At 55.4% G+C, this 15,928-nt stretch overlaps 2 protein-coding genes across 4 annotated transcripts; one reads left to right on the top strand and one right to left on the bottom strand.

Moving 5' to 3' along the window:
* Nucleotides 1–1,534: 1,534 nt before the first annotated feature.
* Nucleotides 1,535–9,284, bottom strand: P3H1 (prolyl 3-hydroxylase 1). 3 transcript variants are annotated; one of them, XM_082295549.1, is made up of 15 exons: nucleotides 8,744–9,284; nucleotides 8,233–8,385; nucleotides 7,886–8,075; nucleotides 7,287–7,418; nucleotides 5,299–5,438; nucleotides 4,539–4,628; nucleotides 4,376–4,428; nucleotides 3,892–4,013; nucleotides 3,591–3,718; nucleotides 3,388–3,483; nucleotides 3,122–3,272; nucleotides 2,530–2,647; nucleotides 2,244–2,319; nucleotides 1,946–2,086; nucleotides 1,535–1,868 (listed from the first exon to the last, which is right to left on the bottom strand). In XM_082295549.1, the coding sequence occupies exons 1-15, from the start codon at nucleotides 9,251–9,253 to the stop codon at nucleotides 1,749–1,751; spliced, it is 2,220 nt and encodes a 739-aa protein (XP_082151675.1). In that variant the 5' UTR covers nucleotides 9,254–9,284; the 3' UTR covers nucleotides 1,535–1,748. The 3 variants fall into 3 exon arrangements, with proteins under 3 accessions (XP_082151675.1, XP_082151673.1, XP_082151674.1); XM_082295547.1 differs by having other exon boundaries at nucleotides 2,244–2,647; XM_082295548.1 differs by lacking the exon at nucleotides 7,287–7,418 and having other exon boundaries at nucleotides 2,244–2,647.
* A 147-nt stretch (nucleotides 9,285–9,431) lies between these two features.
* LOC309581314 (uncharacterized protein C1orf50) lies at nucleotides 9,432–13,284 on the top strand. The gene is made up of 4 exons (XM_082295862.1): nucleotides 9,432–9,581; nucleotides 10,491–10,577; nucleotides 11,613–11,744; nucleotides 12,389–13,284. The coding sequence occupies exons 1-4, from the start codon at nucleotides 9,444–9,446 to the stop codon at nucleotides 12,578–12,580; spliced, it is 549 nt and encodes a 182-aa protein (XP_082151988.1). The 5' UTR covers nucleotides 9,432–9,443; the 3' UTR covers nucleotides 12,581–13,284.
* The last annotated feature ends 2,644 nt before the right edge of the window (nucleotides 13,285–15,928 follow it).

Raw genomic sequence — 15,928 nt, forward strand, 5'->3', positions numbered from 1 at the left:
CGCCGCCGCCGCCGCGCCCCGCCGCCCCGCGCCGCGCCCGGCCCCGCCCCGGCGGGGGGAGAGGGGCCATGGGCGGAGGGAAAGGGCCGGAGGGGGGGCTCTGAGGGGGAAGACGGGTTGGAGGAGGCCAATGACGGGGGGGGGGGGGGGGGGAGGCGGATTTGAGGTGAAGGGAGAGATATGGGTCTTGCGCGGGAGATTTAGGTTCCGGGGGGGATTTGAGTCCCGAGTGGGAGAGCTGGGGCCAAGGGGGTGGGTGACCTGGAGCTTAGGGGGAACTGGGTACTGGGAGTCGGGAATTAGGGGCCTGGAGGGGGGGCACTAGGGCCCTGGGAAGAGCCTTGGGTCTGAGGGGGAGAGATTTGAGTCTGAGGAGAGTGATTTGGGGCTGGAGGTAAGGGAGTTAAATCCCAGAGGGAAGAATGTGGTCTTGGGGGAAAGATTTGGAGCATGGAGGGTATTTGGGTCCTACAGGAGAGATTTAGGTCTTGAGAGAGATGGGTACCCCTTAAACGACAGTGGAGGAATATGGGAAAATGGGGCTCTCCAACAGGAGGAGGGGATGGGGGTGTGTGGGAGGTTACCCTACCCCATCCATGACCCCCTGAACCCCTGCCATGGGCTGGGAGCCCCACAGGTGTCACTCCAGGAATTCAACGGGGAGCAGGGAAGGAGTTCATTCAGTGAGGGAATTCAGGCACACTATGCCACCATGGCATCAACAAGAGAAGCCCTTGTCAGTGGTGTACTCCTGCAGGAGGGGGACAGGGGGTGTGGGGGACACGTGTCAGCACCCTGGTGACACCAAGCCCATTGCAGCCCCAGGACCTGGCAATCGTTAACCGCCATGGCCTCATCAGCAGTCTGCTCACGCGCTCAGGCAGCTGGGGGTGGATGCCGGGATGGTGGGCAGCCTCCACTGGGACCATATGTTCATCCTGGAGAAATCATCCTCCAGACCCCCTTTGCCCGCCCCAGTGCTGAATGGCCCTCCAAGCTGGATGGGGGTGCCGGCTGGCTGCACATGGGGCAGGATTTATTTGCCCACATTCCTGGAATGGTTATGGTAATGGCCAGACATCTGCGGGAACAATTCAATGCACTGTCTGGGGATGCCAGGGTGCTCAATGTCCTTCTTGTTCAAGGACGGTTCCCTCCTCCCTGGAATGGTGGGTTTCTTCCCACGCTATGGGAGCAGGGTCCAGGGGATGCTCAGCTGGAGATTACATTGCCCTTACTGCCCCTGGGGCACCTTGTCCCCTCCCAAACACCTTTGTGAGGCTACAGGGCTACAATACCCTTGGGTAGATGTTTGCCAGGAGGAAAGGCTGCACCGCAACACTGACGACAGCCAAAGGGTAGCATCAGCCTTCAGTCCCCACTCAGAAAGCCACAGCTTAGAAAAAAAATACCTTTATTTATCCATTTTCTGCGGAAGGCACTTAAATAGCTGCACGTTCAGGAAAGGCACACATCTCCACCCGTGGTACTAGGGCCCCACCCCTAAAACAGCATCCCTCCCTTGCTCCCATGTCACCCACCCCTGAGCCTCTATCACACATCCCAGGTCAGCTCCCGCAGGGGAATGCTGGATGCTGCAGGGATTGTACAGGGCATTCCCCAATGCGCTGTTCCACCTGGGCTGGGGGCAGAGGGGGTCCCGTATGTCACCCTTAAGACTGTGCAGCCTGAAGCCACAATGCTGGCATAACTAGTCCCAGCAGAGGCGTCCTAGTCCCTGTAGGATGTCACAGCTCATCCTTCCCCACCACAATGGCAGCTGGTGATTCCTTCTCTGTCTCTGGCTCCAAATCTCCCTCTTCCATGCTGAAAAGCATCTTCACCAGGTCATCCGCCTGCACACGCTCCTTTGGGCAGATCCATGGTGGTAAGCATGGCCATTGTCCCACCCAAAAACCCTACGCGCTGCTGGGAGGGAGCTTACCCGCTCACTGTGCCGAGGGTCCAGAGTGAACCAGAGGGCAATGGCGCAGCGCTGGCCCTTGGTCACAGCCTTCACCCCATGGGGGTTCTCTGAGCCAGAGGAGAAGCCCACGGCACGGCCACACTGTGGCTGAACCTCTGCCTGTCAAGGGTGGGAGACCCCAGTCAGGGGTGAGTGGGTTCCCCTCAACCCAAGTTCATCTTTTGCAGTGGCTCAGGGGAAGTTCCCAGGGGACAGGCCCAACAGGCAGGAGCTGGATTTGGTGCTGCACATGGATCCTCAGAGCTGAGCTACTCACGGTCTCAGTCTTGGCATCCAGCTCGGTGAAGTAGAAAGCTCCTCCTTCAAAGTCCCCGTTGAGGTAGAGGATTGCACTAAAGGGAGGAGGGGACAAGTGGAGGTGACAAGCAACCATCACTAGAGTTTCAGCAAGCAGGTGAGTCCAGAGCTCCCCAACACCATGGTGAGAGCCAGAGGCAGGAGAGGCCAGGTTTGGTGTCCTACCTTGCTGCTCCCAACCCAGCTGCCACCAAGTAATGGTAGCCTTAGGTGGGGAAGCTGCAGCTGACAGCCACCACCAATACCTGTAATCCCGGAAAGTGTAGGCTGGGGGTTCCTTCACACACACCAGTGCCTCTGCATTGAGAATACAGTTGTCCACATGCACCTCATGGCTGTTGTCACTCCGACCTTCTTGCTTCTCTAGAGTGGAACATGGCATGTCAGGACCCCTCTGTGCAAGAACAGGGTCCTGTTACTGTTCCAAGTATCCTGTGCCTGGAGGTGACAAGAAAGTCATGTGTAGCCTAAAGCACTTCCACTCACTGGACTGTGGATCATGCAAGGCCATTTGGGTGGCATAAAAGACTGTTGACTTGTCCCACGGCATTTCCATGGCCCTCCAGGCACAGTCTCTCTCAGCAACCACCCCAAAACACTTCCCAGTGATGAAATCCTGTATGGCATGAAGCCATCTGCCCTGTTAGAGGCAACCAGCAGAGCAGCTGCTCATCTCTCCAAACTCAGCTTAGGGACAAGCTTCCTACACCCTCCTGGGAAGAGAAGTGGGTTAGGGAGCAGCAAGAAGGTCTCCAAAGAAAGGTCCAAGGCTAGACCACTCCAGCTGTTAGCGGAGATCCAGACAGGACAAGACTTGCTCCTCCGGGCCACGCTCACCGTCAATGGCCGTGCGGCACACTAGGTGGGAGTAGGAGAAGTGGAGTGGGACCTCCAGGCGGAAGTAGGACTCCATCATGTGCCGCACCTTGTCTGTCACATTGTAGTACAAGTAGGCACTGTGCAGGGGCACCTTGCCCTCCTGGCCCAGCTGTGGGGGACAGACAGGACAGGGGCTCAGCCCCAGCTGGGCATGGGCAACCACCTGCCCCAAAACTACCCTCCCTTGTCCCCACAGCCTGTTTCTCCACACAAGCCACCCCAACCTTGAGGGCCTTGAGGACAGTCACGCCATAGAAGGTCTCACTGGGAGTGTGAGGAGAGGTCTTCCCTCGATAGCCATCCCCAGCTGAGGCAGCTGCCTGCAAAACCCCCAATTGGTGTTACTGGTCTGATGTCTGAGCGGCAGGACAAGACCCCTCAGCATCCTCTGCCCATCCATGCCTGCTCCACCTGTCCTTGCACTCACATTAGTGAGTCTCTGCAGTTCCCAGCACTCCTCAGCAGAAAGGAGTCCATCCACCACGACACGCTGGGAGCCATTCAGGGCCTTGGAGTTCATGGTGACACTGGCTCCTTCGTACACCAAAGGGCCACCTGTGGCACAAATGGGGACATGGGGATGGATGCCACCAACTCTGGGGTGTAGTTCTGGGGGAAGCTGTGGTCCCACCACCTGCTCCTGCTGTCACCCATGTGTGGAGGGACCATGAGCTGGCAGCAGGGGTCACAGAGGTCCCCACCCCACCTCCCCTCTTGGCCTTCTGCACCTTCTCGGATGAACTTGCTCATGTCGGCAGACTCCTTGGCCTTCTCCTCCACCAGTGTCTCGATCTCCTTCATAAGGTTGCCGATTTCCTCAGAGATGCGTGCTGCTGTCTCCCGCTCCACCCTGGGCATGCAGCAGCCATCAGCACCACCACCCCACTGTCCCCACATGAGAAATGAGGGCCACTAAGACAAGGGCAGGACAGTAGTCTCAGGTGCCAGTGACAAAGCTGGCACCAAGACTAGAGAGAGTCACCTCAATGCATCCCTCACTCTGAGGTGCTTGGGGTGACCTATCCATGCCCATCATCCCATGGGCTGATGGGAAGCAAAGTTCTGCCCTCCAGCATCCTTTTCCAGTCCCAACATCAAAACTTCCCATGGGAGAAGCTCTATGCCATGGCCTTTGGCCTAAAGTGCACAGAGGAAGAAGGGTTTGTCCTGTTGGATCCCTGCTGGGTGAGCTCAGCTGGGGACAGCACTTACTTCTGTTTCTCTCGCAGTCTTTTTGGTATCACCTCTTCAGGTGTCCATGTGTCCTGCAGCCAGAAGAACAACATCAGGAGCTGGACAAGGATATGGCCAGGACACAGACCCCTCATCTGCATTCCATCTGGCCACTGCATCCCCCCAGTCTCGCACCACCCACCGGGTCCACAAAAGGGATGCCAAAGACATCGTAGCTGAAGAAGAGCAGCTCCTTCTCCATCAGACTCCGCTGGTGGTATACCTGGATCTCCTGTGGCAAGGGGCAGAGGGACATGGTGAGGTACAGCAGGAGGGTTCTGAAAGACCCTGAGTGTGGGCAGGAAGGTGCAGGTTTACACCATTCCTGTGGTCCTTGCTCCAGACCCGCAGCCTGGTTTCCTGCTCCATCTGGCAGCTGGGAAGGAAGTGGCTTTCCCCATCCTGTCTGAACTTCCCTGTGGACAAGCCCTGGGGAGAGGACAGTTGAGCAGAGGCACATGTGTGTCCCTTCTGCGGGAGGCTCTTTAGAAGCAGAGACTCCCATCCATGCCTATCACATCCCAGGCAGGACCTAGCCATCCAGATCTGGCTATTTTGAAGCCAAATCCTCTCCTTTTTAAGCAATTTCACTGCAGTTGTGGAAGAGTGCAACACAGGTGGGCTCAGATCCTCCTAAAAAGATTGGCCTCTCACAGGCCTCTGTCTCAGGAATGGGTCCATGTGTGCCAGTCATCCAGCTTCACTTGGCTTAAGACATTTTGCCAGTGATGTTTTTCATCAGCTATTTTTTTCTCAGCTATTTTCCAACTTGTCAGACCTTAAATCTACCCATTCCTGTCCACTTTGGTAGATGGCCCAGACGAGACCCTACAACTTCTGCAAAGGTCCCCAGGGAAGAGAGACGATGTCCCCGCAATCATTCGTCCCAGCTGATTGCTCACCTCTCGGGGTTGGATGGGTCTGGCCAGGTTTTCCCCCAGGACGGCGGTGTAATAGGCCAAATTTTGGTTCATCACCTCGTCATGTGGGAAGAAGAGCAAATAGGTTTTGGCGCATTCAATGGCTTTTTCGTAATTCCCATCTGCAATGAGAAATGGGACTGTTAATGGCATGTCCAAGGACACCGGAGGCAGAACAAAGACAGGTATGGAGAAGAGACAAGAGACATAGTCCTTGTGTTCCAAAAGGTGTCATGACTAGGACAGATTCCCTGGAGCAAGGATAACTGCTGCCACAAAGGCAAAATTCAGACTCTGAGGTGCTGTCCTGTCTCCAGAAACCATCACAACAGAAACCCAGGTCACAGCTTGGGTACTTTTCTCATTTGGAAAACATCACAAAGCCTATTTACAGGTATCCAGACCAAACCATTTCCTGGCTAACCTGCAGTTTCCAGCCACTGAAGCATCCTGCCACACTTTCCTGCAGCCTTTCACAGAATCACACAATCAGAGAATGGGTCAGGTTGGAAGGGACCACAGTGGGTCATCTGGTCCAACCTCTCTGCTCAAGCAGGGTCCTCCCAGAGCACATGGCACAGGATTGTGTCCAGATTGTCTGGAGTATCTCCAGTGAGAGAGACCTGATATCCTCTCTGGACAATCTCGTCAGTGCTTGGTCACTGCACACTTCCTCATATCCAGGTGGAACTTCCTAGGCATGAGTTTCTGTCTCTTGTCCTATTGCTCAGCACCACTGAGCAGAACCTGACTCCAGCCTCCAACACTTCCCTGCAGATACTGACAAACATTGACAGGGTACCCTCACAGCTGTCTCTTCTTGAGGATTTCCATCCTCTTGGACTTCCTATTTTTTCCCCTCCTTTTGAAGAAATTCACAAAGAAACATTTTATACTTTTCTAAAGAAGTGAATAAAAAAATGAAATAAAATCAGGTGTATTTTCCTGGGTTGTAACTCTTCTGCAGTGTGAGTGTGCTGCTGTGATTTCAGGCAAGAGGTGGACAGCTGGCCAGGAGGAAAAAAAATAAAGCTTCTCTAGGCTGTTGTTTCACTTGGAAAGTGAAGCTGCCCAGGAATAAAGCGACATGAAAAGTGACTGCAGCCAGGCACAGAGAGATCCAAATCTGGAGAACATTTCAGGCAGGAGGAACATGCCTGTATGAACCTCATGAAGTATAAGGCCTAGTGGAAGGCTCTCCACCAGTATCAGTGAAGACGGGGGAATGGATGGGATTAGAGCACCCAGTGGAGAAGGACGTGGAGATAACAATGGTTGAAAAATTGCACAGGGCCCATCTGTGTGCACTAGCAGCTCAGAAATGCCCCACATTCTGGGCTGATCCCCGGCAGCGTGGGCAACAGGTGAGGGAGGGATTCTGCCCCTCTGCTCCACTCTGGTGAGGTGCCACTTGCAGTGCTGCCTCCAGCTCTGGGTTCCCCAGCATAAGGATATGGACTCACTAGAGCGGGTCCAGAGGAGGCCACACAAATGGTCAGAGGACTGGAGCCCTTCTGTGAAGAAAGGCTGAGAGAATTGGGCTTGTTGAACCCAGAGATGAGAAGGCTCCTAAGAGATCTCATATCTAAAGGGGCCACAAGAGAGATGAGGACAACTTTTTAAGAAGATTTATATTGACAGGACAAGGGGCAATTGTCTTAAACTGAAGAAGGGCAGCATTAGGTTGGCCATAAGGAGAGAATTTTCTGTGATGAGGGCAGTGAGGCCCTGGCACAGACTGCCCTGAGATGTTGTGGCTGTCCCATCCCTGAAAATGTTAAAGACTGGGTTGGATGGGGCTCTGAGAGATGTGAGTGACCAGTGCTAGATCATCTTGGGTTGGACTGATGGGATTATCTTTGAAGGTCCTTTTCCCATCCAAACCACTCTGTGGATCCACAATTTCAGTCCATGCAGAGTTGAGTGCCCAGTGCTGACAACCACAGAGAATGGGGAGAGGAGCTGCTTACTGTTGTAGTAGGCAAACTGCAGGTAGTTGAAGTGTGAGGGCAGGAAATCCTCCAGAGGCTTCTCCTGGCCGGGCTGTGAGGCCAGCTCTGTGACGCAGCCTTGCTTGCAGCTTAGCACCTGCATGGAGTGATCTGGTGGAGAAAAACCCCATGTCACTGCTCACAGTCACCCACGGGCTGGTGGGCAGGACTCTGAGGGGTGTCCAACCTCCTGCTCATACTGGGGCTGTTGCAAGCTTTTTGATAGTGGAAAACCCTCAGGGATGGGGGTTGTCCACCTCTGAGTTGATCAGTGGTGGGGTTGTGGTGCTCTCAGGACAGAGTAGCCATCCTCAGCCTCCCATCACATCCTGGTGACCCTCTACTGGTCTCTCTTCTGCCTTTCCATATTTCTCTGGAATTTGGAGGATTCCTGGGCATCAGCCCCAGTGCTGAGTGCAGGTAAACACTTCCTGCCACTTACTGGCCACACTTTCCCTAGTGAAAGCTAGGATAGGGTTTGCACTCTTCAGGGACACCCCACCCCAGGTCTTTACGGACCAACCCCCCGAGAATTGTACTCAACTCTTGTGACAGGACACAGAAGGCATGGCTCCCACCTGTGATGGCCTGGAAAAGGTCTGCGTTGTACTCCAGGTAGTTGTAGCCCTCATAATCGTAGGGTCCCTCACAGAGAGCACGGCACTCAGTGTCTGCCACAAAATACTCCTCCAGTGCCTTCTCCAGGTGCAGGATGGCGGCAGCTGGCTGCTCCTCTGTGTAAAACCGGACACCCAGCCGAAACTCGCTCTGTGGAGGGATGAGAAATGATGAGGGGATCTCAATGCCCCAGTCCCCATGATGGATCACCTCATTCCCACCACAGTGGCATCTCTGAGCCAGCAGCCGCAGTGCGACTACCCGGGGTTCCACAGTGGACAGGGGCTTTGGGGGCGGAGGGTCTCACCAGGTGGGGTTTGACCTCCAGGTCAGTGAAGTCATCCTCGCGGACTCCCACCATGGCCTGGTAGTACTCCAGGTTCTGCCTCATCTCCTGGTGCCCGGGGTTGGCCACGAAGAAGGTGTGAGCGGCCGCCGCCGCCTGCGCCGGCCGGTTCATCTGGGTGGGACGGGGGTGAGACAGCGCAGACAACACGCGGAGCAGAGGGGACACCCGTCCCCGGGGCATCCCGGCGGCCGGTGCGGAGGGCGGTGACAGGGGCGGCTCCGGCGAGCTCCGACGTGGCACTGGAGGGGGGCGGGGGGGGGGCAAGGCCGGGGCTGCCGGCCGGCAACCCCACTCCGCCGGGGCGGACACCGAACCCTCCCGGCGTCCCGGGACCGGGATTGCCACCGGCCGGTTCACCCGGTCCCACCCCTCCATCCTCCCGCCTGATTCCGGGATCCTCCGTGCATCCCGCCCGTCCCAAATCCGATCGCAGCGGGATATCCCCTTCCCTTCCCTTCCCTTCCCTTACCTTGAAATAGGCGACCTGGAGATAGTTGTAGGGGCTGCGCCGGCCGAACTCCCGGTCTAGCTCCTCGCCCAGGCGGTATCGGGAGGGCGCGGCGGGCCCGCAGTTCCGCAGGCAGGCAGCGCGACGAAGCAGCGCCCGAAAAAACCACAGGTCCCGGAGCACCGGGTCGGGTTGGGGCTCAGTCCCCTCCGCCGGCCCCGCTGTGGCGTTGGCGCAGCGCAGGCGGCACCGCACTAGCCGGGAGCGCACGGCGGCCCGCGCCCGCAGCGCCCGCTCCATCTGCAGCACTACGGTGGGCCAGTCCCCCCGCGCGTACGCCTCGGCACCGGCGGCGAACAGTGCGTCCGGGGACTGCGTGGGCAGCGGCGGGTCGGCTGGTATCAGGGTCGGGACCGGGACCGGGACCGGTTCCGGTGGCGTGGCCGCCCACGCCAGCAGCGCCATAAGCAACGGCGGCAGCAGCAACAGCAGAAGAAGAAGCAGCAGCGGCGGCGGCGGCGACAACGCCATGTCCGAACCCCGGCCGAACCGCAGCACCACCCGCCCCGAGCCCCGGAGCGACGCGAGCCCCGCCGCCCCGCCCCGCCCACCGCCCAATCAGCGACCGCAGAGCTCTGCCACGGCCGCACCCCTCACCGCGCGTGCTGACGCCGCAGCGGAAACCTCCTCGCCGGGCGGAAGCGTTGTGTCGTGGTTGGTGATGGCGGAGGGCGGCGCGGAGCCTGGGGACGACGGCCCCGGCCCCAGTCCCGGTCCCGGGCTGGCCCTGGTCGAGGGCAGCGCCGGCCGCGTCGGGGACCCCGGGGACCTAGTGGCCCTGGCCCGGCAGGTGCAGCAGGTGAGGGCCGGGTCCTAGCGGCGGGGCTGCGGGGGTAGGGCTGGGCTCGCTGTCCCGCTGCCTCCCGGCCGTCTCCGGCCTTGGTTCCTCCCAGCACGTGCCGCTGCTCTCTGGTGGCCCCGGCGGCTTCCTGGTGTGTCCAGTGGTGCCTCCCACCATCTCCCACTGTCCCCTCCCAGTATTTCGCAGTGCCCCCCCAGTTCCCTTCCCGAGTTCCAACGCTGTTGGTGTCTCCAGAACCTCCCACTGCACCTCAGTGCTTCCCACTGTGCCTTGCTGCCCCACAGTGACTCCCTGTGAAGTCCGATTCCAGTATGCCCTGCTGCTGCCCAGTATGTCCCAGTACCTTTAGTTCACAGCAGTGTTTACAGATGCCTCCTGCTACCACACTCCCAGTCCATCCCAGCACCCCTGTTATGTCCTAGTACTGCTTCAATGATTCCCAGTCTATCTTGCCTCTGAGTCCACCCCAGTTTTTTCTGATATGTCCTACTGGCCCTCCCAGTGCCCCCCAGTATGTTATACCATGCCCCCAGTGCCCCCCAATATGTTATACCATGCCCCCAGTGCCTCACAGTACATCCTAGTGACCTCCAGTGATGTCCAGTTTGTCCCTCAGAGCTTCTCAGTTCACCTAAATGCTTCACTGTATGTTCTACTGCTTCCTCCCCTGTGCATCTCACTACCTCCCAGTCCAACCCATTGCCTCCCAGTATGTCCTGCTGCTCCCTCTCACTGCCCCTCAGCCTATCCAGGCAGCTCCTGGTCCTTGGTCATGCCCGGGGGTGCCGGGACAGCTCCTGCATCCCGCAGCTCTGTTGATGCCTTGATCTTGACCATAGCTGGCCCAGCACAGTCTGGAAGGCTGCAGTTCTTGCCATCCTGACCAGCCGTCATTTTCTGTCCCAGGCCAATGACTTTGTCCGGGCAAATGCCTGCAGCAAGCTGACAGTCATCGCTGAGCAGATCCGGCACCTGCAGGAGCAGGCGCGGAAGGTGAGTGAGGATGGGCAGAAGGCTCATTGCCTTGCCTGGGGAGATGAGCATCTGCCGCCACTGCTGGCCATTTGGGGAGAGCTGTGGCCTGGATGTGAGTTGGGGCCAGGAGCTGAGCAGAGAAGATTCAATGGAAAAGTAAGGAGGTTTGTTGTCTGGTGTCAAGGGGAATGGGGGAGGGTTGGTTTTGGTGCTTTCCCTGAGTCCTGAGCACACCAGGAAGAACTTTGGATAAAGTAGGGGAGCAAGGGCAGATGGTCCAAAACAGCTCAGGTGTCAGAGAGAGATGACTCTGATTTTGGGACAGGTGGCTTGTGTGTGGACTGTGCTCTTGGAATGATCTGGTGAGGTGATGATGTGGCCCTGGCTGGATCTCAGGCCCTGGGAGAGATGAGCTCTTACCTGATGATGAGCTTGGCTTTTCCATTTGTCCTGGCTCATTTGCTGGAACGAGTGGTCCCAGCAGCACACAGCAGGGCTTGGCTGTGCTCATCAATCCAGCCTTCACCCTTAGGGGTGAAATCTGGAGCCAGAGTGGGGAAGGATATGCCACTCACTGCAACTGGCTCACTGCCACCGAGGCCATTCCGTGATGTAATCATTAACTGGTGGAGCTGGATCAGTGGACCAGTCAGGTGATGGAGCTGGGGAGATGAATTCTCCTTTGTTTGCTGCCCCTTCCCTTGCGGAGCACAGCAGGAAGGCCCCAGAGTCCAGCAGCTGGGTGCGGAGATGAGGAATAAGCCCAGCATGTGGTGAGGTCAAGTGTAGAGGTGAATCTGAGGTGAGATGCAGAGGTATTTCCACCTCTGTGGAGAGGTTCTCTGAAGTCCTACTGACAGGGAAGAATTGGAAAAAACTTTATCTCTTTGGAAAGCATCTCCTTCCTGGGGCAAGTGAAGTCAGATGTGTGCCAGGGAGATCAAGGCCTCATGACCCATAGGTCAAGTGATGTGTCTCGGCCTGTGGCTGAGATGCAATAGCATGTTGTCATTTTATTTCAAGTGTAAAGATGTTAAGTTTTGTGTTTTCCAGGTCTTGGATGAAGCTAACAGGGATGCTGATCTGAACCATGTGGCCTGCAACCTTGTAAAAAAGCCAGGAAATGTTTACTACATGTACAGGCGGGAGAGTGGACAGCGGTATTTCTCCATCCTGTCTCCTAAGGTGGGTGGTTACAGCCCATGAAGAAGCAGGGAGGGGAAAAAAAAGCCATGTTTCTGGTGCTTGGGAACATACGGAGCTCAGGCAAAAGCACCAGCTTGATGGGGGTATTTGTTGGTCCCTACTCAGTTGGTGTTTGCCCTTGGTCTGGGTTAAGTCTGCTGGGGTCAGAGCCATCTTACGGAGTTTTCTGGCTCTTGGTGGAGAATGGCAAGAAGCCCTTTGGGGCATGGACCTGAATTTTGTCTTTCGGTACCTGTGGTTCTTTGTTTGGAAGTAAAGAACTGCCAATGTGCCCTGAGCCTTCCCTGGCTGGTGTGGCTGCCTGGCAGGATGGTCTCCTCAGGTACTTCAGCCCAGGGACTGAGTTTGCCTGCAGCTGAGACGATGGTCTTGGAGGTCTCCTCCTTCCAGACTACCCATTTTCTTACACACAGGGGGAAGGCTTCAGGGCAAAGCTCTGGGCAGGTCAGGGAGATCCTGTGTCCAGAAGCCTTCCTGTGTCAGCAGCGCTGGAGCTCGACCTGATCTTGGACTCGGGGTAGCTGAATCTATTTTTAGGTTAGGAAATCAGATGGTCATGTAGCTGGGACAGCCCAGCTCCAAGGGAAGTTGAGCACTGATGGAATCTCTCTTTTCTCCACCAGGAATGGGGTACCACTCCCCATGAATTTCTTGGCGCCTATAAGCTCCAGCATGACATGTCCTGGACTCCATTTGAGGACATAGAGAGACGAGATGCTGAAATAACTGTCCTGGAGAAGCTGCTGAGCCGGCAGGCAGCACTGCCCCCGTGCACGGAGCCCAATTTCCAGGGCCTGACCAAGTCACATGAGTGACCACACAGGACCCCCTGAGCAGAGTCCCTGAGTGAGGGGACACAGTACGCTGTCAAAGGCAGGGCAAGGAGAGAGACCAAGAAACAAAAATGCTGATTGCTCTGTGCTTTAAGGAGACTAATTCTGCATTCAGTCTTACTGGATTTTCTAGTAATTGAATAATTGACTTCATTGATGTATGCCAAGGTGTAGCAAGAGGCAGGTAGTGTGAGTTCCAAGAGAGCTTGGAGCAAAAAGCAGCAATACTTGGGGCAGATGTGATAATGCTGTAAAATAGTATCTCCTATCTGCCTGGCTCTGGTGTACTTCACTGTGAGTGCTTGTGGCAGGTAATGATCTCAGGACTGGATTTTGCACCTTATTAAAATGCATGTATTTAGAGAGCTCTGTGGCCTGGGAAGAGTGGTCAAAAGCCTGTGCAAAGGGTCTGCTGTGATGAGTCTTCTGGTTTCTGTCCTAGCTGGTCTGAATCCCTGAGCTGGGAACATAGGGTGACCTGAAGCTCTCTTCGCTGGAAAGAGCATCCTCAAAAGTGCCGTGCAGGCTTCAGGTGCTCTTCAGATGATCTGTGTTTGACATCCTCATGCATTTCCCTTGGATTTGAGTGCATGAGCTGCCAGGTAGAGACCGGATACTGGATGACTTTATGCCAGAGCAGTGGGGAGAGTAAAATAAATCAGTCTTGATTTCACATGTACCTCCAAGACGGGCTCTGTGTTCTTCCTGCGTGGCAAGAATCCCTTCAGCTTTACTAGGGAGACTTAGTGGCATGTGGAGCTGGTAGGACACCTCCAGCATTTTTTTTCCACCCAGGAAAACTAGGGAAAAGTAAAGCTCAGAGCTGCTGAGGAGATATCCTCCCTCTGTCCAGCCACACAGGGCTTCTTCAGGAGCTTGCCTGCTCTTCTGTGAGGAGCCAAAGTTGGAATTTATCGACAAGAGAGGATGTCCGGGTTGGATTCTGGCATGTAACTTTAGATCTGGTCGGATCCTCCCATAACTTTCTCACTTTCCTGACATGACAAGGTGATCTTACATGCTGCTCCAGGCACTGCATGTGCACAGTGGCCTTGCCATCTCCACTGGCAACATGGGAGGGTTGGGGACCGCTTGTAGAAGCTGAATTCTGACCCTGGGGTCTGGGCCCACTATGGATGGAGTTGGCACTTCTTGGTGGAGCCCAACTGTGAGGGCATCTGCAAAAAGGAGACCCTTGGGGACCAGCACTTGTCACTGTTTTTCCACTGCTGGAGTTTATTCCCCCTTTGCAGAACACAGCCTCTCCTCCAGCCTCTAGTGTCCCTCTGTCCTCATCCCCATGCACTGGGAGTTGCCTTGGGAGATGCTCAAGACTGCTGGCAGTTCCTCATGGGAAGAGCTGTTTCCTGCTGGCATTACCGAGGTTTGGGAGGTTCGGGGCAGCTCCCTAGCAGCCCAGGATTTCTTTTTGTCCCAGATTTTCTTCTCCCAGCTCTGTCCAGTGCTGTAGCTCACCTACATCCCAGTGTGGCTGAGCCTTTCTTTGGCAGAAACCTGCTCCTTGGAGTCAATACGGGTTGTTTTTCTCAATGTCTTTCCTCACTTGGAGCACAAGGGCATATTAACAGCAATTTATTGTTATTAATAGTAGTATTAGACCAGGCTATAATTAATTCCTTTTCAAGTCACAGGTGCCTAATTCGACAGGGTTTTTCTCTACTTGTTTCATCACCTCGGGTCTGATTTTACTGCATGCTATTAAATCTTAACTTGGAAGGGAGAAAGTTAATTACTGCATGGGCTTCGTGTGGTGCTAATTACAGCAAAACGAGATCTTCATGTGTGTTGATTTATGCTGCTCTGGGAAGTGGGGATTCCTACCTTGGTTTTATCTGTTTCCATCATTAATATCTGTACCATGGCATGCACAAGAGGACTAGGGGGTGGTGGTTGTGGACCTCTGTAGCCTTTGGTGGGATGTCACTTGTGTCCAGCAGACACCCCTGGCCCTCCATACCCCACAACTCACTGGTGTCCTGCAGTTCCTCTGGTCACTGTCAAGTCTTTCTGTTGGATTTGCCCCCCAAAACCAAAACCATTATGGCTTTGTATGAAAACACAAAGGAGGTCTCAAGAGATAGGACATGGAGGTGATGAGCTCATAGTCATGCTCCGTGTTCTTGGCACTGTGGGAAGTGGGGAAGGAGGCTGCTACAGGGAGGGGTTGATGGAAAGGGGGAACCATTCCCCCAAAATTCCTTACGCATTGTTGGGATCTAATTAAAGCCAAAGAACTGAGGCATCATCAGAAATACTGGAAGGTGCTTTAGAGCTAAAGCAACCCATAATCTGGAACAAGGATGAAGCTGGTGGCAGGAGGATGAGGTGGAGCCTCCTGTGATGCTTGCGGTAAGGATGAGTTTCTGGGGAACCAAAGAGGTGGTGCCCTGTGGGAGACTCCAGAGTCTCTCTAGGTTCACAATCTCATCCACTCAGCCTCTATCCAGCTGATGCCTTTGTGCTTGATGGGGGGCAGGGACTTAATCTAAAATCAGCTGGAAGAGATAGTGAGACACTGACCCATCCATTCATGATTTCATCTCGAAAATTCTTTTCAAAATATTCCTCTTTGCTCTTTTGTGAATACTCGGGACAGCAGTGAGCATATTCAGAAGGCAATGGCTCTTTCCAAAATCCCCAGGGATTGCCAGTATTTGCAGAAGAAGGCACAGATGTGCTTCTGACACCATTACATTGGGCAGAGTGGGTTTTGTTCCATCTTTGGCCATGCAGATGAACCAGGGCTCAATTAAGAGGCCAAACACAAAGATGCTCCGAGGGTTTGACCCGCTCTAGGTGCTCCTCAGAGCCAGTGTTTGGTGACTTGAGGCTGCTGGCACTGGTACTTGCAGCTCTTTCCAGCTTTTAAAATTTCATTTACTCTGGAGTTTTAGGTGTCAGGGCAGATTTTTGCTTCTGCTTCTCAAAGTGGCCGTGCCTGGAGATTTTCTTCCTGGCCTCTTGCTCCTGAAGGATGGGGCGGTTAGGGGGATTTAACCCACCATACGTGCCCACTGCTCTGGGGTGTTGTTTCCCAGCCAGGAGGAGTCTCCCAACAGGAAGAATGGTGGCCCTTTGGCCCTTGTTATTTCAGCTTCAGGTCCAGGGAGAAAAGGAAAAAAAAAAGCCAAGAAAACCTAGAGGGAGTTTGGGCGCTGCCCCAGGCGAGCCCCACGTCGGCCGGGCCGTGCCCGCGCACGCCCCCTGCCGGTCCGTGCAGCGCCCGGCGGGCAGCGCGTGGCCGGCAGGGGGCGATGTAGTCGGCACGCCCCTCGCCGGCGCGCTGCGCGGTGACGTCACTCGACTGCC

Source organism: Coloeus monedula (assembly GCF_965178545.1).
Source record: "Coloeus monedula genome assembly, chromosome: 22".
Taxonomy (NCBI): domain Eukaryota; kingdom Metazoa; phylum Chordata; class Aves; order Passeriformes; family Corvidae; genus Coloeus; species Coloeus monedula.